Genomic DNA, 20834 nt, shown 5'->3' with positions numbered 1-20834 from the left:
TGAACATATAATAGTAAACAGCATCCCCCATTTAAGCGATACAATAAACTGCTCTGTCGTTTCGCGTTTGATGAATCCTATATCGCGATCTTCACCTGCATACATAAGGGAAGACGAGAACCCAAAGCTTGACGTTTAGAAGTATGACTGTTTTGTGCTTTTGCTTTTCTAAAAAACAGTCGTCAAGACTTCACATTAAAGCGCCTATCCTCTCAGGAATGTAGTTTGAGGGCGGAGACTCGCAGCAACATTACATTCTGCATCCAGAAACTGAAATATGGACACTGCCATGAGAACAGCCGAGATCATTCGAGAGAGTGCAGCACTGCTCCCAACAGGATCCGAGCACAGCGCGACGAGATGACGGAGAGGTGGATGTAGTGTTTGGGCTACACACGGATGGAGTTTACGGTGATCGTTTTGTAACGAGGGTTGTTCTTTGTTGAGACATTGTTTTCTGCCTGGCTGCTTTCAGAGGACCAGGGGACCGCTGTTCATTTCAGCCCCGAACCAGCTCTTATATCTGGGCGGGACGTGGAGATAAAAGAGTTCAGCATGAGGAATAACGAGGAGACTGAGGGCTTTGATGGCGAGGCCTCCAACACCTCGATGATTTCAGGAGCCAATAGCCCGTATCAGCCGACCACCGAGCCCGTGCACCCCAGAAACGTGTTCAGGGCCATCAGGTGTGACCTGGACTATATCAAATCACATTTCGGTATTTTAAAAGTTATCGAAGTGGTAAGTTCAAATAGTCACAGTGTTTCTCCATTCTATGATTAACAAGTTGTATTAGCAACACTTTTAGAGTCAGTAAGGTGATATCCTGTGAACAAGTCAAGATTTCTTCATCACCATCAGTGTCATCTTTCTTTCTTTCTTTCTTTCTTTCTTTCTTTCTTTCTTTCTTTCTTTCTTTCTTTCTTTCTTTCTTTCTTTCTTTCTTTCTTTCTGTTAGATTGTATTGGTGTGAGAAAGACACTTGTCCCATTTTGTGATCAAGACAGCAGAAGTCAACTTCATCAACAGTGTCATCGTTTGTTCTTTAATAGTTTTAAGTTTGATTTCTTTCATTTAGATGCTCCTTTCTGATGACATTCTTTTCATGTTAGATCGTATTAGTGTAAGTAAGACAAATGTCCCTTTTTTATTATTATTAGAAGTCAGTATATTCAAGGCGAGATGGATGTCATCCAAACAGTGGCCTCAAAAAAGCCTTTTCCACTCAAGATAACAGATCTACTTTCCACATATTTCAGTTAGATATTCACTCCTGATTACATTCTTCTTATATTGGATTAGTGCGAGGAGAGCAGATTTCCTATTTTTTGGGTTTTTAAATCAAAATATTTCCTGTTGGATGCATGCCGACAGGCGTCAAAATCTGTGGAATGCATCAGTGACGGAGGGGAATGTTGCCTGGAGTCTGAATGAATTAACTTTCAGATTGCACTTTCGGTCTGCTTGATTGGTTAACACCCAAAAAACTATATGTGGTCAAACTCACAGAAGAGCTTTTTTTGCCAGTGAACCTCTGCCAGATGTTGAATAAGGAGTGGGAAGTTTAAGGAGAAAGAAAAAAATGATGGCTCTCTTGTTCTGCTGCCTCAGCAAAAGCAAAGCATCTCAGATCGGGCCCTCATGGTGATGCACAGTTAAGAAACTGCATGCACGGGGGAAAACAGAGTGAAACTAAGGAAGTCATTAGGTGAAACAAGGGCTTGTGTACACTGCCAAAGGAAACAACCTGTGTGCCAAGTACAGAGGATAGCTTGTCTGCTCAAAGATTGCATAATGGATCAAGTTTTTTTGCTTTTATGTGTGTCACAGGGCAAATGATTATACAGCCACAATTTAATTGGGTTTATTAAGTGATAATACTTGGGAGCTTGCACAATAGCTGAGATAGAGGACATATGGATGCAACACTTTTATCTTCATGAACGTAATGTGTGGCTTTCTATCTGTTGTTCTGTGTGGATCCAGAAGCTTCATTTGCCTGTGGAGTCAAATTACAGGCAGGCATGAGTAGTATAGCAAAGCTCTGTTCATTGCTGACCAGAAACCTTAATATCTGTTTTGACTCTTATGTGATGGACTGCAGCTCATCAAAGATTAGCAAAAATAAAAGTTAATGAACAAGCCTCTAGTTTGTTTGATCAGGTTAACCTATGAGCTGTTACTTTCTTCAGGTGGATAATACGGTTTGGGCCGTTTTGTTTTGCAGTAATGAGCAGGTTAGTGAGAGGGGATGAATACAATTAATTGGCGTCAATTGATCCGTAGCACAGGACTTTTCACATGGCTGCATGTTTCCTGCTGTTGACTTGCCAAGGATATTCAACCTTGGCTGTTTCTCCATGTACTGGCCAATGATTTACCTAAGGCCCCCATGGGATAAGGAGGAGTCTTTTTGACTGTTTAATCTTTGCAAAGTTTTTTTTGTCCATCTGCAGATGTGGCCGTCTTGGCTAATATCAGTGGATCACCCCATTCCATTCACAGATGAAATAAACATAGTCATTACTGTTGGGTTTCTACAAAAATATAATTATTTTCTTAGGGGGAGTTTCCTAGGGTTTACATAACATGTGCTTTTGCAAATCTTGACAGAACAGATTTGAACAAGATCTGTTAGACAACTGTCTAAAAAGCATTTTAATTATGATAAATATCTATAAAATAAAATATGCGTATAACTATTGTAAGTAAAAACTGTACACCACCATTCAAAAGCTGTGTAAAATATTTTGATGTCTCTGAAAGTTACCAAGGCTGCATTTGTTTGATAAAACAATATTAAGATTGTAATGATATTTTAAAATATTACTAATGTATATGTTTCTATTTTAATACAGTTTAAAATGTAATTGATTTCTGTGATGGCAAAGCTGAATTTTCAGCATCATTGCTCCAGTCTTTAGTGTCACATGATCATTCAGAAATAATTTTAATATGCTGATTTGGTGCTTAAGAAGCATTTCTTAATTAAGAAACATTATTATCAATGTTTTCATTTTTTTTTTTTTTTTTTTTTTTTTTTTAAAGAAAAAAGAATCGTACTGACCCCAAACGTTTGAATGGCATAAAAGAAAATGAAAAAATCTAGCTATACAAGAAGACTGCTGATCAAGTTCGTTGCCACTAGTCATTCCTAAATTGAATACTTTGAAATGTTCTTGGCTAGAGATACTCCAAAACCTTTTGTTTTTATATGGCTTCCTTTCTACAACCAGTTTGACCAGGAATGACCCAGTCAATTAAGGCAGCTTCAGACGTGAAAGGTGAAACTACTGACCTTTAAACGGTCTATGTGAGTTCTAAGAATGAAGCTACCAGATCCAGATGATTCCACCTTGTGTCATTCAGATTCAGTTTTGTTCATTATGGATGTTTTGGTGCAGTCTCGGGCAATGAAGTAGCATCATAAATGTGTCATTTTTACTTAAAGGGTAGTTTTTCAAGGTATGTTTTGATAAGGGCCGTTAAATATAATGAAAGAGCTGTCTCTGTAATGTAGCGAGTTTATGGACTTACCAGATGTTTTTTGCCTCTCCACTCCCTCTCACAAAACTTATGTAATGTGGAGAGCTTGCTTGTCTGCAAACATCTCTCAGGTTAAGGAATAGTGTTTTAAATTTTGTGCAAAGAGCAGTTCCCTTCAGGCGAGGAAAAGACTGTTGGGTGGGAGCTGGAAGGCTCATTTCCGTTTAAGGAGGAGCTCTTGGAACACAATGCAAGCTGTCAGACCAAGCCTCCCACCATTAATTTTCTGGGCACAACAGATGGCGTGTGTACAAACCGGGGACTCCATGTGGCCATTGCTACAAGGAACTTGCAGACTGCCTTATGTTGGGGGCTCTGAAGGACGGTAGAACGAGGGTGGGGAGTGACATATAATCATTACTTAAAATCTTGTGGTTTTCTGTATGCCTGACACCTGCTGCCTTGTGGGACGCATTTATTATCAAGAGCAATGACCTCATCTCCAAATGCACATCTTTAGTCTGTCTTTTGGATGGGGAATTACGGCCAACTGAAGTGATGCTGGCACTATGACAGGAACGTCTTGATGTGAGCAGTCATTTATCTTTGGTTCACACTTCCTTAATGTGTTCAGTGCAAATAAGCCAGATGAGATGGAGATGGGTTTGCATTGTGTTAGTAGGGCAATAAGATTTCATGAGGTCAGCCTTCATTTGAAATTCTATGGAAATATTAAATGATGTTGTAGCTAATAAGATGTGTTGCCAAGTCCAAGGTTGGGCAGTATTAAACAGATATTTCACCCAAAATTGAAACTTCTGTCGTCATTTACTCATCCTCATGTTATTCCAAATCGGTTATTTTCTTTATTCTGTAGAACTTAAAAGAAGATAATTTTGAGTCATGTCTCAGTCTTTTGTTGTCCATACAATGGATACCGGTGAACCAGTTTGGTTACCAACATTCTTCAGAATATCATCTTTAAGTTCCAAAGAAAGAAAGAAAGTCACACAGGCTGGAGTTACGTGAAGGTAAATGTTGAACCATCCCTGTAAGAAGTCACCTAACCCCACCTTGAGATTTACTGTTATTTGCTTTAAATAAATGGTTCAGTGGCAAGAAATCAACAAGGAGGGAAATGTAAATAGTAATTTGATCATCTTCATGCCATTACAAGAAACTGTCAAACGTTCAAACACACACACACATATACATATATATATATATATATATATATATATATATATATATATATATATATATATATATATATATATATATATATATATATATATGTGTGTGTGTGTGTGTGTGTGCGTGCATGCATACACTGCTGTTCAAAAGTTTGGGATCAGTAAGATTTGTAATGGAGTCTCTTACCAAGGCTGTATTTATTTGATCAAAAATACAGAAAAAAAACAGTAATATTGTGAAATGTTGCAATTTCCAATATTGGTTTCCTATTTTTATTTTTAATACTATTTTTTATATAATTTAAAATAGAATTAATTTCTGTGACATTGGAGCTTCATTTTGAGCATCTTTTAAACCCTAATGGACAAATTGGAAACCCTATCGTGCCATGGTCCAGTGGATGGTTTTGCTTTTATTTTTCAGCATCAGGAAAGTCTGCATTTGTTGGCCGACTATCTTTGTCATTCCATTAGCACGCCCACATTGTGCTTCCACTCCTAGATGTGTGCAACATTTTATTTAGCGTCTGCCGTGTGACAGCATCCGGTCCGGACCAAATGCTGGGCCCCTGTCTAGATTGGTTTGTCTAGATTGAGGTTCTATCTCCCCTGTTGGAGCGGGCCAACCTGTAATCTGTCGGAGATTTTGTGCTGGAGAGTCAAGGCTGCATAACACCTAAATAGCACGTTAACCTCAGAATTCTTCCCATGCTGTGGTCTACTGACGAATGCGGCAGGAAAACATCGGTGAACCCTCTACGACTTCGGTAGGGTTCAACATACTCCGCAAGGGCCTGTTATGGCCATGAGGAAAACGCATTACAAAGTAAACCCTGAATGTAGATGAGTCATTTATACCTTGAAACAGCTTTTCGGGAAATACTTTCTTGTGGTTTTTGACTGCTCTACACAAAGGACTGCATTGTATTATGTTGTTGTCTTCAATCAGACACGTGATTTTTATACAGTCAACATGAGATGTTACTTTCATTTTCAGCTCGATAAAATAAAGTGAGTTGTTTACTTCTGGGACAAATGCTTCTTGTTTTGTTTTAAAAGGGTCGGTTTACTCCTTTCTGTTGCAGGTCCTGGCTCTCATCTCTTTCATCTTCATTGAGACCATAATGATGTGCTCGCCCTGTGCCGGCGTCTACCTCTTTGAGTTTGTCAGCTGCAGTGCCTTTGTTGTCACAGGCGTCTTGCTCCTCATCTTCAGCCTGAATCTGCACACCAAAGTGCCCCATATCAACTGGAGTCTAACAGTATGTAGTTCTTATCAAGATCCACACAACCTTAGAAAATCCTTCACAACTTTAAACTTTTAAATGGATATTTTGCCCCCAATTGTTTTTTGTTTGCAATATATTCACCCTCATTTAATTCCAAACTTGTATGACTAATTTTAATTTAATTTATAGTGCTTATTTAATTGTGTTTTCTGTCAGTTTCTGATGTGTATTTATCTGAGCATTGAGAGGAAGTGTTTGCCTTGAAGATATTTTTGCAGTGTAACTATTTTTCCTTCAATCCATTTTTAATGGCATAATATTGCTTTAAATGATGTGTGATGCACATGTGATGATAGATTTTCAAGACAGAATTTATTTACATAAATGGAAGAAGATTTGTGTTGCCAAGACATGCCAAAAACTCTCGCTTTTTAGAAAGTAAGCTGTTCTCTTGCGTCCAATGCTGCTGAGGAGGAGGCCATACACGGGGGGGTCATATTGCTCAAAATGGAGCTTGTGTGCTCACGGCTCTCATTAAACCCGCTTCTAGCAAACATGAATGGCTGCTCTTGGGAGATTGATTTACTGATTCACTGAAAGATTAATAAGGCATGGTTCCCTTTGTCTCCCTGCCTATACACACACACACACACTCACTCACACACAAAGCTCAGCATAATTGGACCTCAGTGCTGTGGATCTATTTCAGAGGTTATGATGGAAAAGGCTGTAGAGTTTTATTTCCAGAGCTGTGCATGAACCAAGAAAAGTAACAGCAACTCGCATCCAACCATAACTACTGCGTTGCATTATGGTATACTGAAGAATATGTGCTTAACCTAACCTCACATAGACAACAAGGAAGTGCCTCTGCCATTATAAGTTTGAATTTCAGTGTTTTATTACACCCAGATGTAGATAGAGAAAATTGGACCCTTTTTTACAAACTGGTGTAAAAAAGTCATATATTTATGCATTTAACCTCAATTATAATTATTATGTATAAAGAAAGCTTAGAGCATCATATTTTGATTTAGGACAAGGCGTTTACTCTAAGTACTTTTTTGTTTTTGTAAAAGTGTCTTTATTCTCTGTGTTTCTTCTCTTCTCTAGTTGCTTCCTAATCTAGTTATCCACTAACCTGCCAATGGGCCACTATATATTACAGAAATTGTTTTGGCTCATAGACAAATTGATTTTGTTCCTCCTTTGTAAGCCACTTTGGATAATTTCATTTCATTTTTTAAGGATAGAATTTCATTTTTTGTTTTATTTTCAGTGGATAAATGACAGGAAATGGTGGGGGAAGAAAATGAAATGAGATCAGGAAATGATGAGAGCTCAATTCAGACTCACTGTAAATACCTCACATGAGCATCAAAGCTCAACTTGCTAGATCACATACAGTAAACCAGATTTTGGCTGATGGGAGAGATGTTAAACAGGGTTTTCACTGCGTGCGAGTGTGTATGCTTTTGTGTATTTTGAATTTGGGTTTTCTTGGTATTGCTATGGCTCATTGGAAGATCTATGATCTTTAGGATCATTTCAGCTGTGGTGGGGCTGAGGTTTTGAACTGAGCATCATCTCCTGCCAGTCAGACCCTATGGGCTCTGGCCTCTCATTTGTTCCAGAATGGATGCACTGGGACGGGGGTTGTTCAGCAACTCTTTTGTGTTTGTATCTCCAGCTTGTGTAACTTCACTGCTGTGCTTCAGGAACTTTCACATAACGCAGTGCTAAAAGTAAACTGTACTTTTTAGTCCTGTAATTGTGGCCTCTGTCTCAGAAGAGGGTTTTTTCATTTTGAGATAAAATCCTCCCTAACGCAGCAGCAATTATACTTCTTTCTAAAAAGAGCAGAAATATGGATGGTAGAACTTTTAAGGTCTTAAAATCAGATGTTTGTGCTAAATCCGTTCATATCTTCTAATGTTGATTTAGTTTAAATGGCTGCAGATTGGAGCACATATAAAACTAGCTGGTAGTTTCTTGTGGCTGTTGGTTCTTGTGGTGGACGGTCCGTCTATTGTACAGCAGCCCCTATTCCCTTGATTGCTTTGATGGTGTGATCCAGTGCCAGGCTCAAAGGGGGCTGGCGTAGTGACTGACATTATTGAAAGTGATAGGTCAGTAGAATGAGCGTATTCAGCTTGCGGTGGTACGCTGGCACCATTGTACCCATTAACAAACCATCTCCAACCACACACACATACATTTACAGAAAAGCATGGCCAGTGTTCATTGAGCTCAAGCTAAACTAGACAGGACATTTTAATAGAAAATGAGGAGAGATTTGACTTTGTGAGGTGACAGGATAATGATTGGTTTTACATTGTGTGCTTTAATGGAATGGCCACTCTGAGACTTGAGAAGCTTTGCACTGAACCTATGATTATGTGTCATTACTGAACATGAGCAAGAGGCCAATTGCGAGATGGGTAAAGATGCATTAAAAATGTGTAATTTGGAAATCTGACTGATAAAGACTACATTGTTATTGAACTATATAAATATACTATAATTTTTATGTTTTCTCATATTCTAATATTATCAGAATGATTTCCTATCTAGAACCACCTTTTATAGCCTATGATGTGCCTGTTGGAGGATGAAGGTTAATAGTGTATCATGCTGTCTGTCCACACACACACACACACACACACACACACACACACACACACACACACACACACACAGCATCCGAGAGCTCCAGCACACCAGTAGAAGGTCCAGGAAAAGCTTTTAGCAGCTTCATATAAAGCTAAAGTCTCGCCACTGAGGCGGATAAAGAGATATGACTGAACGTTCAGGATTCTGGTTATTTCACCATGCAAATCTGGAATGAAATTAGTTTTTTTTTTTTTTTTTACATTTCCAAGATCTATGGGCCTCCTGTTGCCTAAAGCAGTGTGCAACTCAGTATTCATGCACCACTGAGAATATTTGGCACAGGCTGTATACTGCTTAGACCACATCTAACTCATGCATGTATACATTTTTACATTGATTCTCTTCTTAAATATGTTTCTTGTGCATATAGTTTTTTTTCTTGCAACAACATGAACTTGGTTAAGTGCTCTGTCCCTCATTAACTCATTGTAATGTGTATGTATAGATTTATTTTTTTACAATTTTACAACTTTCTTTCTTCCTTTCTTTCTTTCTGTAAATATATATAAAAAAATCTAACTTATTGCTGTCGTGGCATAAATTACTTCATGTGATCTTTCAAATTATCCTTCATAAATCAAAGAAATCAAGAAACATTTCTTATTATTACAGCTGTTGAAAACCGTTGTTCTGCTTAATATTTTTGTGGAAACCTTGATTCATTTTTTTCAGGATTCTAGCTTTTGACATTCTTTTATATCATTATAAATATATATTATTATACAGTGCCCTCCAAAAGTATTGGAACAGTAAAGTCAAAATTGCTCTGTTGGCTGTGGAGTCAAGACATTTACAAATATGATTAAAAGATGAATATGAGACAAAACTACAGAATGTAATGTTTTATTATTGGGTGATTCAACACATAGATGTTTTACCAGCTAAGAAATTCAGTACTTTTAGAGTTTCATCTGATGTGAGCATAAGTATTGAAACAGTTGCCTCACAGGTCTTTCTAAGTGATCAGCTGTTTCCTGTTGCATTAATTCTTCAGATACTAAAAGCAGGGAATGTGTCATATCAGTTATATCCATTACTTCTGCATTCTGAATCCTGCATTCGATGATGACACACACAAACCAGGATTAAGATGAGGGAGCTGACTTTGAGAGAAAAGCAAGTAATTTGGATGCTAAAAGAAACGAAGAAGTCAATTAGAGCTCTAGCAAAAACAAAGGGCATGGAGAAATCAAGAGTTTGGAAACCACCAGTGACACCAGCAACCAACAACGACCTGATCAGCTGAGAAAACAACAGTAGTTGATGACAGATAAATCATAAAAGCTGTGAAAATTAACCCTAAAAGACATGTCAAAATCATAAAATCACCAACAACTTCCAGAAAGCTGGGGCGATGCTCTGAAAATCTACTGTCCTCAGGAGACTTTGACACAGAATTACAGATGCTGCACAGCAAGATTTAAACCTCTGACCAGCACCAAAAATAGAAAGGCAAGATTAGAGTTTGCAAAAAAGCTGAGTCAGAAGAGTTTTGGAACTGTGTTTATGGACCGATGAGACAGAGATGAACCTTTATCTAAGTGATAGGAAAACAAAAATGTGGAGAAAAAAAGGGAATTGCAATGATCCCAAGCACACAACCTCATCTGTAAAGCATGGTGGAGGTGGTGTCATGGCATGGGCATGCATGGCTGTCTCTGGAACAGGCCCGCTCAACTTTACTGATGACTAAATGTATGATGACAGTAGCAGAATGAATTTGGAAGAGTACAAATCCATCATGCCTACCAACATTCAAGAAAATGCCACCAGATTCATTGGGAAGTGCTTCATATTGCATCAGGACAATGACCCAAAACACCTGCCAGTTCAGTCAAGGAATTTATAAGGGCAAAGAAATGGAAAGTCTTAGATTGCCCAAGTCAATCTCCAGATTTAAATCCGAGTGAACATGAATTTCACCAGCTGAAGAGGAGAGTAAAGGCAGAAACTCCCCAAAACAAGCAACAACTGGAATTGGCTGCATTAAAGGCTGGGAAAAGTATTTCAAAGGATGAGACCGAGAGTCTGGTGATGTCTATGGGTCACAGACTCACTGCTGTGATTGTGCGCAAGTGATCTGCAACTAAATAATAGCTTTTAATCTTTTATATCTGCCTTATGTTCAACTGTCCCAATACTTATGCTCACATCAGATGGAGGAATGAAGCTCTAAAAGTGCTGAATTTCTTAACTGGTAAAACATGTATGTGATGAATCACCCAATAATAAAACGTGACATTCTGTAGTTTTGTCTTATATTCATCTTTTAATCATATTTATATATGTCTTGACTCCACAGCCAACACAGCAATTTTGACTTTACTGTTCCAATACTTATGGAGGGCACTGTATGTGACCCTGGACCCCAAAACCAGTCTTAAGTCGTTGGGGTATATTTGTAGCAATAGCCAAAAATACATTGTATGGGTCAGAATTATAAATTTTTATTTTATGCCAAAACACATTAGGATATAATGTTTATATCCTGATATATGTAAAGATCCTGTTCCATGATGATATTTTGAAAATTTATTACCGTAAATATATCAAAACTTAATTTTTGATTAGTAATATGCATTGCTAAGTACTTAATTTGGACAACTTTAAAGGTGATTTTCTCAATATCTTGATTTATTTATTTTTTCACCCTCAGATTCCAGATTTTCAAATAGTTGCATCTTGGCCAAATATTGGCCTATCCTAACAAACCATCAATGGAAAGCTTATTTATTTAGATGATGTATACATTTATTCAGATAAATCTATTATTTATTCAGATGATGTATAAAAGTTCAACAACAAAAAAAATGACCCTTATGACTGGTTTTGTGGTCCAGGGTCACATATTATAACTGCAAATCAATTTAATTCATCCTTGCTTACAATGTTCCAGTAATATTTTAAAACAGGTCCATTTCAAGTACAGAGATATATTCAGTCTTCTGTTAACAACGTGGAGAGTCGCAATGGCTGTTAAATACATCAGAGATCTGAACCCAGTGTGAACACTACATTTCCCAGTTTAAGACCCCTCCTGAGATCAGTTTACTTTCTCTACATGCAACCTGCCAACACACACACACACACACACACACACACACACACACTCACTCACTCACTCACTACTGAAAGTACATTTTAAGAGAACTCATGACTGCTTTTGTTTGTGTTAAGTTTCATATTAGGTTACCAGCATTAAATGCTTAGTAATTGTTTGTAATGTATATTTATAACTAAATAATTCTGAGGACATGGTACTTTTGTTCCACCTCAGGCATATGCTTTGTGTTCTTACACTTAGAATATTTTAAACACATCAGCAGTTTTTAGCATTAAGTGTGTTTCAGTTTGGTTTGGCTGGCATTTGATCCATCTGTTGAAGTATGTGTGAAGGCAAAGGCTTGGCAAATGTGTTTGAATGATTGAGACCGTATCCTGGTTTTGGGATATAGTTAGTGTTCTATATTGCGTGTGAGATCGGCATGGATTCGCTTGAGTGAGTGTGGATGAGAGAGAGCGAGAAAGAGTATCATGTGAGATGGTGTGTGCATTCACTCCCATCATGCATTTTGTCACATGGGTGGCCATGCCTAAGTCACGCTGGAGTGCTTATTGGCTGAACACAGACGAACCACCCAGCTTTATCCCTTCTCTCCTCTAAGAATGTGTATTTATGGAGGTTTTAATGATGAAGAGATAGAAAATTAGACTTTAATGTTCTGTAGTGTGAGGAATCTGTATGTTACTTAAATTTTTTTGTAATATAAAAAATTATGTATATGTATGTTAATTATTTGTGTATGTATATGTGTATAATTTGTGTGTGTGTGTGTGGAAACTTTTCAAAAGCTTTTAATGACGCATACATAACAACATAACAACAATGTATTAAAAAACGAAAAGTTTCTATTTTTTTTTCCGTAAAGTTAGATATACAGACGACTGCATTGCCAAAATGATTCCTGTTCACACAGATTCATGAAAACTATTATGCATACCCGGCCAGTAGTTGATGTTATTTTGTAACGAAACACTGGTAACACTTTATTTTAAGGTGGCCTTGTTACACGTTACATGTACTTACTATTATAATAAAAATTAATTATGCATAATTACATGCAAGTAACCTTAACGCAAAACCTAATCTTAACCGGAGTTACTTAATATTACTTAGTACTTAAAAGTATAATTACACTGTAACAAGGACATCTTAAAATAAAGTTTAACCAAAAAACTTTTCGCCTGCACGTATACCTACTGAACACACATCCACATGATCATGTTTTTCTCAAATTCACGTTTTTGTAGTTTACACAGAGACAAAAAAAACATGACCATTTTCAAAAACCTGCACTTTGAAACCCATTTTTAAAAGTTTTAATTGAAAACGATGTTGTGGAAACACCCCACAAGATAAATCACTTTTGCAATTTTAAGCTTATTTTAGGAAATGTTCAATGCACCACAACCAAATATTTCATTTTCCAAGGCATAACATGTAAGATGTAGTGAATGCAGCACAATTCAAAAAGTCTTTCATACACTGGCCCTGTGTCAGTTCACAATAGTTGAACTGTGGTCTGTGATTAGATGACTTCCTCATCCAGCAGATTCATGTCACTGCCCTCAAGTGTCATATGCATGTAACTGCTTAGAGCTGAGAGGAGCAGACAGTCTGTGTTTACTCGGAGACATCAAAGCCAGCGCTTCTTGCTGTGTTGGCCTGTGATGTGAAGTTCGAGGTGCCAGGCAGTGAGGTTGTGCTTTGAAGGGCTTGTTACATTTCACCCCCCACAGAGTCATGGCTTTGACAAAACCCACGTCCATTCCAGACTCTGAGCGATCAGGAGGAGTGAACAGAGGAGGATTTGGCCTCATTTCAGAAACCTCCAACTGGTTCCTCTCATCCTCACTCTCTCCTGAGAGCTTGTACTCTGATTTGTTACAGTATTAAAACTGTAAACTGTGACGTTATCATTACAAAGTGGTGGATATATTAATAGAGGGAAAACTGTGATAGTAGTAATCAAAAATAGGAAAGAGACTCACATAAACTCTGCCAATGCCCAGCCATCATTTCCTAACTCTTTGACTGTAAATGAATGACTTTATGGCACAAATACAAGGTGTTTGTGCAGTCTAACTTTTTTTTTTTTTTTCGCATGGACACATTAAATTGATGAAAAAAAACCCAGTTTTGTTTATTTTCTTCGTTACGCCATTCCTGCATCTGTGGCTATATTCATGTCAAGAACCAGTTAATCCATACTGAAAAACAACAGTAAAGACATTTACAGTGGGGGGGGGAATTATTTGATCTCCTGCTGATTTTGTACGTTTGTCCACAGACAAAGAAATTATCGGTCTATAATTTTAATGGTAGGTTTTATTTGAACAGTGAGACAGAATACCAACAAAAAAAAAGCCAGAAAAATGCATTTCAAAAAAGTTAGAAATTGATTTGCACTTTAATGAATGAAATAAGTATTTGACCCCTTCAAAACATGACTTGGTGCTTGGTGGCAAAACCCTTGTTGGCAATCAGAGATCAGATGTTTCTTGTAGTTGGCCACCAGGTTTGCACACATCTCAGGAGGGATTTTGTCCCACTCCTCTTTGCAGATCCTCTCCAAGTCATTAAGGTTTCGAGGCTTGCGTTTGGCAACTCGAACCGTCAGCTCCCTCCACAGATTTTCTATGTGATTAAGGTCTGGAGACTGGCTAGGCCACACCAAGAAGAAACCTTAATGTGTTTCTTCTTGAGCCACTCCTTTCTTGCCTTGGCCATGTGTTTTGGGTCATTGTCATACCCATCCACGACCCATTTTCAATGCCCCGGCTGGCTTCAATGCCCTGATGGTACATGGCCTCGTCCATCGTCCCTTTGATGTGGTGCAGTTGTCCTGTCCCCTTAGCATAAAAACACCCCCAAAGCATAATGTTTCCACCTCCATGTTTGACTGTGTGGATGGTGTTCTTGGGGTCATAGGCAGCATTCCTCCTCCAAACACGGCGAGTTGAGTTGATGCCAAAGAGCTCGATTTTGGTCTCATCTGACCACAAAACTTTCACCCAGTTCTCCTCTGAATCATTGGCAAACTTCAGACGGGCCTGTACATGTGCTTTCTTGAGCAGGGGTACGTTGGCAGTGCTGGTTACCAGTTGTTTTCTTGGTGACTATGCTCCCAGGTGCCATGAAATCATTGACAAGATCCTCCCGTGTAGTTCTGGGCTGATTCCTCACCGTTCTCATGATTATTGAAACTCCACGAGGTGAGATCTTGCATGGAGGCCCAGTCCGAGGGAGACTGACAGTTATTTTGTGTTTCTTCCATTTGCGAATAATCGCTCCAACTGTTGTAACCTACTCTCCAAACTGCTTGGCGATGGTCTTGTAGCCCATTCTAGCCTTGTGTAGGTCTACAATCTTGTCCCTGACATCCTTGGACAGCTCTTTGGTCTTGGCCATGGTGGAGAGTTTGGAATCTGATTGATTGATTGCTTCTGTGGACAGGTGACTTTTATACAGGTAACAAACTGAGATTAGGAGCACTCCCTTTAAGAACTCCCAAAACTTTTTAGTGTATACAAACCCATGTGCCTTGTATGTTTAACAGATCATCATTTTGAAAACATAATGTATATACTATTGTGCAAAAGGTTTTGTTTTTTTTCAGCAGCCATTACTCCAGCTTTCAGTGTCACATGATCCTTCAGAAATCATTCTAATATGCTGATTTGGTTATCAAAACTGATTAGTCTTGAAAAGAGTTATGCAGCTTAATATTTTTGTGAAAAACATACTTTTTCAGTATACTTTAATTCTCTGTTTCTCTCTTGCAGGATCTGATCAACACTGCCACCAGCACCTTGTTCTTCTTTCTGGCTTCAGTGGTTTTGGCAGCTCTCAACCATCAAACTGGAGCAGAGATTGCAGCTGTGGTATCTATCCCCTTACTCAGCTCTTTATTTCATGAATTCTGTCGCTGTCATTGTGGGTGAATTCAAATGTTTAGTCATTTCTCAAGTATTTGGAGTGGGTCATAATCTGCTGGGGCTCTGCTGCCCTCAAGTGGCTGAAATAGAGTAAGCACATAGTCATTCGTGGAGAAAGCCCTGGACATGAAGACAGTGGACAATTCACCATAAACCTAAATGTTTTACATGTTTTTCTTTAGTTCTTTGATTTTTAAGACTGAAAATCTCATTGCTTCCTCTTTTCCACTTTCTTCATCCCGCTTCTTTTCTTGTGTTTCTATTCCAAAATGTTCAAGCTTTTACTCATTACAAATTCCCACTGAATTAAGTTATACATCAACCTCATGCTTGTTTATAAAATATTTCTGCCTGTTTGATTGTTTTAGATGTCAGTAAGACACTCGGCTCTGTTTAAGTCTATTTCTCAGAATTATTGGGAGTATAACATTTATAAAAGATAAATAATCATGAGATATTTTTTAATTAGATTCCTTTATTTAACCAGGAAAAGACTCACTGAGAGTAAAATCTCTTTTCCAGGAATGTCCTGGCCAAGAAATGTGAGATACAGTGTAGCAGTTAAGAGATTTAAAATCATGGTTACCTTTTAGTTTAGTTTTTTTTTTTTACTATGAGGCTGGAAACAAGCCATTAGTAACTCTATAATTCCACTGAAATCAGCACAGAAAATGCCTAAAAAAAAGTCCATTGACTCCATCTGGGCCTGCTCATTACAGTGTGTTATAACTGAAGCCACTATAAACGTCTCATATGCACATACCTTTCTAGTTTGTCTGTTTTGTTTGAGGCTGCTGACCTCTTGTGACTGTTAGGAGGTTTGTTGTAGATGGCTCAGTGTAGAGAAGTAATTTCTAATATTGATACAGGATCAGGTTCTCTTACTGAGATCCTGACCTTTATGATTTTAGACACTTCAGTATGACCGGAGATCAGCGAAATATCCACCAACACCTTGGAAGTCAAAGGCTGGGGATTTGGGCTAGGAGTTTTATGATACAGATGTTCTCAGCAGGAAACCACTTTAACACCCAGGGATTTTTCTGAACCACTGGGCACGGCTAAATTCCTCCAGTCCTCACAGCCTGCCAGAGACATGGAGTATTTGCTCTTATCTGCATTGCATTATACTGTAAAACTTATCAATATTATTTAGACATATAGTAGATTTAATGTTATATGTACATCACTTAAAGGAACACTCCACTTTTTTGAAAATAGGCTCATTTTCCAACTCCCCTAGAGTTAAACAGTTGAGTTTTACCGTTTTTGAATCCATTCAGCCGATCTCCGGGTCTAATGGTAGCACTTTTAGTTTAGCTTAGCATAGATCATTGAATCTGATTAGACCATTAGCATCGCGCTCAAAACTAACCGAAAAGTTTTGATATTTTTCCTATTTACAACTTGACTCTTCTGTAGTTACATCGTGTACTAAGACTGACGGAAAATGAAAAGTTGCGATTTTCTAGGCCGATATGGCTAGGAACTATACTCTCATTCTGGCGTAAAAATCAAAGAACATGGGTGCAGCAGGCGCAATGATATTACACAGCGCCTGAAAGTAGTCCCCAGCTAGGTAACTAGTTATGTATGTATGTAGTAAATGGGTGCCGTTAATCACAATAATCCACAAGTAATCAAGTCTCCAGTTTACATCTCCAGTCCATCAGTTAACATCTTCTAAAGTAAAAAGCTGCATGTTTGTAAGAAACAAATACATCATTAAGGCTTTTTAACTTTAAACCATAGTGTCATAGTACTTGTACATCATCCATAATAATGCTTTCTCCAGTGAAAAAGTCCATCCTCTGTCCTCTCACATCAAAATCTACTGACATATTTGTTTAGAACTGCTTGGGACTTTTGGTTTTGGCTTGTAAATGGTGCTTATCTGTGCATATTTACTTCAGTTTCAGATGAGACAACTTTTTCACTGAAGAAAGCAATATTATATGTAGAGGATTTGTATTTTAGCCAAAAGCAACGTTATTGATGGATTTCAAACGCACAGCTTTTCACTTAACAAGGCATCAATTGATGGACTGGAGTCGTGTGGATTATTATGATGTTTTTATCAGCTGTTAGGACTCTCATTCTGACGGCACCCATTCACTTCAGACGATCCATTGGAGAGCGAGTGACGTAAAATTTCTCCAAATCTGTTCCACTGAAGAAACAAACTCATTTACATTTAGGATGGCCTAAGGGTGAGTAAATTTTGAGCAAATTTTCATTTTTGGGTGAACCTTTCCTTTAAACCTTCATAGTTCAAAGATGAAAACTTTCCCTTCAGTTTTCTTGAGTATAAATAGTTGTTTTGTGTGTGTTTATATCCAGATTTTCGGGTTCCTGGTGATGGGTGTGTACGGTCTGAACACATTTTTGGCAGTACGGAGATGGCGTCTCGGGGACTCGCGAGATGGACCCCTGCAGACCAGTGAGTACATCCGTGCTCGCACAGCCTCACGGGGAGAGGTGGAGTCACGGCCGGAGCTACAGTAAAGCACACATGCAAACCAATGAAGACTGAGACAAGCAAAGCCCCGTCCTCATTCCTGTCACAGTGTGCTCTTTCATATCCTCGTGATGGGAGCCTGATGAGCGGCAGTCAGGATGACCGCTTCAAACAAACAATTGCGTGAACAGTGTAAAATGGAACAAACCTCTGGCATCTTCATCAGCTTCAGGCCAGCGTCTTTTGACTTTATACTTAAATACTGTATATTTCTGTTAATTAAGAGCTTTGCCTTATAATGATTTGGATAATTTTTGACTGGAACTCACTCCACTGTGCTCCTAAACTCCCAGCGGGGAAAGGTTTTAATAACGCCTTCAATAACATGGACAAAGCCTGTCAGTCGCCCATTTGAAACCCCCTTATATTTAGCTCTGCTTTCTATTTAGAATGCAACTATGCCTAAAATGTTTTATCAAGGATCAAAAATAACTATACAGAATGGAATAATGGAAATTAATGGTTGCGATCTTTCTGACTGAAGTGTAATGGGAATTTGTAGGAGTGTTAATAAAATGTATTTTATTTTTTTCTCTCTCTCTCTCTCTCTGCCATTGTGTTCCTGTATCAAACACATCTAGTAAACTGCCGTTGCATTGGGCTGTTTTCTGTAAAGATGGAGTGACTAGATGTTAGGAGCACCAGTATTTATTTTAATGTTAATTATTTTTTGTAATACCACAGCTTTGGTAGCTACATTGTATCAAGTGTAGAATTTTACCTCGTGAATGTGACCCTGCATTACAACAGACAAAAACAGCTTTCAGACTGTCTGTGTGGGTGAAGGGGGGTGAGTTTATGACACCTTTTAGAGGCTAATCTTTAGATGATAAAATTCTTACTAAATCATTTGTGCATGTTGGTCATTTGTGTTGTTTGTAATATTTTCTCTACTCCACTGTGTACTCCAACCCTGTCCAGTTATCTGTATATGTCGATTTAAGCAAGGGTAGAGTTTTTGAAGAAGGTGTATATATTACGTATCTGTGTGTGACATTTTACATTTCTGAAGGTTTCCTATTTGTATGAATTCTGACACTAATAGACTGTATTTGAAGGAACAAGTGTACTGCAGTACATATGAATGCATTAGCTAAACTGTGTATCTTTTTTTTCAGTGTGCCTTAACCGTAGAGGCTTTATTAGTCAAAACTCTTGGACACTAATGTTAGGACATTAGCAGAATAACTGCTTCATGGGGTGTGAAATTCAAATGCTCTATTTGCACTCTGATGAACCGATTCGTGGTCAAATCATCTGTTTTCTGAAGTGCTTTGTTGACCTTCTAATGAGTATTTTTAAAAATAATATCATACAATGACATCGGTGTGGGGGGGGGGGTTAAATGTGCCTTTTACCACAGATTTTAAGGCATAGTGCAATTGTACATGATTTTTTTTTCACTAGAAAATGCTCATTTGTAATATTCGTTTATATATTCACACTTATGTCTTATTTTAAGGTTCTTAAATGAAGTCACTTTTATGTTTTGGAATAAGACCAATGTTGAAATGAAGTCATTTTGAGGTGTGGGCTCACATTATAGACATTGATCAACACTGTGTGTGCTTGAAAATGTTAAAAGACAATCACAAGGATGATTTCTGTCTTAATGAAGGACTCTGCATTAAAGTGCTGAAGTCACTGATCATTTTTCCTATTTTGAAAGCAATACTGTGTGCTTATGCTTTAATAATGTGTAAGAGCTTTCACTGTGCGTTGACTCTGTGCTAAACTTCTTATTGGAAGATTTTAGCATCAAAATAATTCCTGATTTTGACCTTAAGGTTTGAACTGTGTTTTCAACTCACAAATCATTGAAGTGTTTCAAAAGAGACTGAGTTGACATTTTGAGGGAGTCAAATTTTGATAATGATTGTACAGTTTCTTGCTGACATTTCCTGTATTCAAGAAAGCAATGTTTTATTCCATGTAACAGTGCTATAAATTTGTATTTTTGTATTTATAGAGTTGTGCATAGACTTACAAAATGCTAATTGTTTAAAAATATTTGTGATGGCAATCTTTTCCTCAAATAAATGGATTTGGATGGACTTGATCTGTAAATGAGAAAAAGCCTTACTGTGGTACAGGAATCCACTGCATTTACAATCGCTACAACCTATTTCATGCAGTGAACACAACAGAAGAACACAACAGGGCTAAACTGTGGATCATTTTCCACTGCTTTGGCACAAAATACATTCAATGGCTACATATTTCCACACTCAGAAATCAAGGTACAAAAGCTGTCACTGGGGAGGTACCTTTTCAAAAGGTACATGTTTGTACCTAAAATGTCCATTTTGGTACCTTAAAAGGTACACATTAGTACTTAAAGTGTACATATTTGAACCTAATAGGTACAAAAGTGTACCTTTTGAAAAGGTACCACTACAGTGACAGCTTTTGTATCTTTATTTCTGAGAGTGCATTTACTTGAATTCCTCTCTCACTCAGAAACAACATTCTATGTACCTACAGGCCCATTTGCATGTTTACGTCTCTTTTGTGTTACATTTAAGTTTAAAATCATAATTACTGAATAAGACAGAAATTTGCTACATTTATACCATATTGAAATATATTCAAAATCTAAAAAAAAAAAAAAAAAATACTGTCAACACAATTAGTTGTAGCTGAGCACATACACAGGTCTTTTTCATTTTCAATTGCAACTATTATTAGGAATAATCGGACAATGTAACATATATTGCAGTGACTTCTAAACAGTAG

At 37.8% G+C, this 20834-nt stretch overlaps 1 protein-coding gene across 1 annotated transcript; it reads left to right on the top strand.

Annotated features, from left to right (window-relative positions):
* The first annotated feature begins 249 nt into the window (after positions 1-249).
* cmtm4 (CKLF-like MARVEL transmembrane domain containing 4) lies at positions 250-20162 on the top strand. The gene is made up of 4 exons (XM_079446540.1): positions 250-741; positions 5765-5941; positions 15428-15526; positions 17921-20162. Exons 1-4 carry the CDS (start codon positions 556-558, stop codon positions 18083-18085), a joined length of 627 nt encoding a protein of 208 aa, XP_079302666.1. The 5' UTR covers positions 250-555; the 3' UTR covers positions 18086-20162.
* The last annotated feature ends 672 nt before the right edge of the window (positions 20163-20834 follow it).

This window comes from Barbus barbus, assembly GCF_936440315.1.
Source record: "Barbus barbus genome assembly, chromosome: 2".
Taxonomy (NCBI): Eukaryota; Metazoa; Chordata; class Actinopteri; order Cypriniformes; family Cyprinidae; genus Barbus; species Barbus barbus.
The sequence above is the reverse complement of the archived record's forward strand: the minus strand, read 5'-3'. Positions and strand labels throughout refer to the sequence as shown.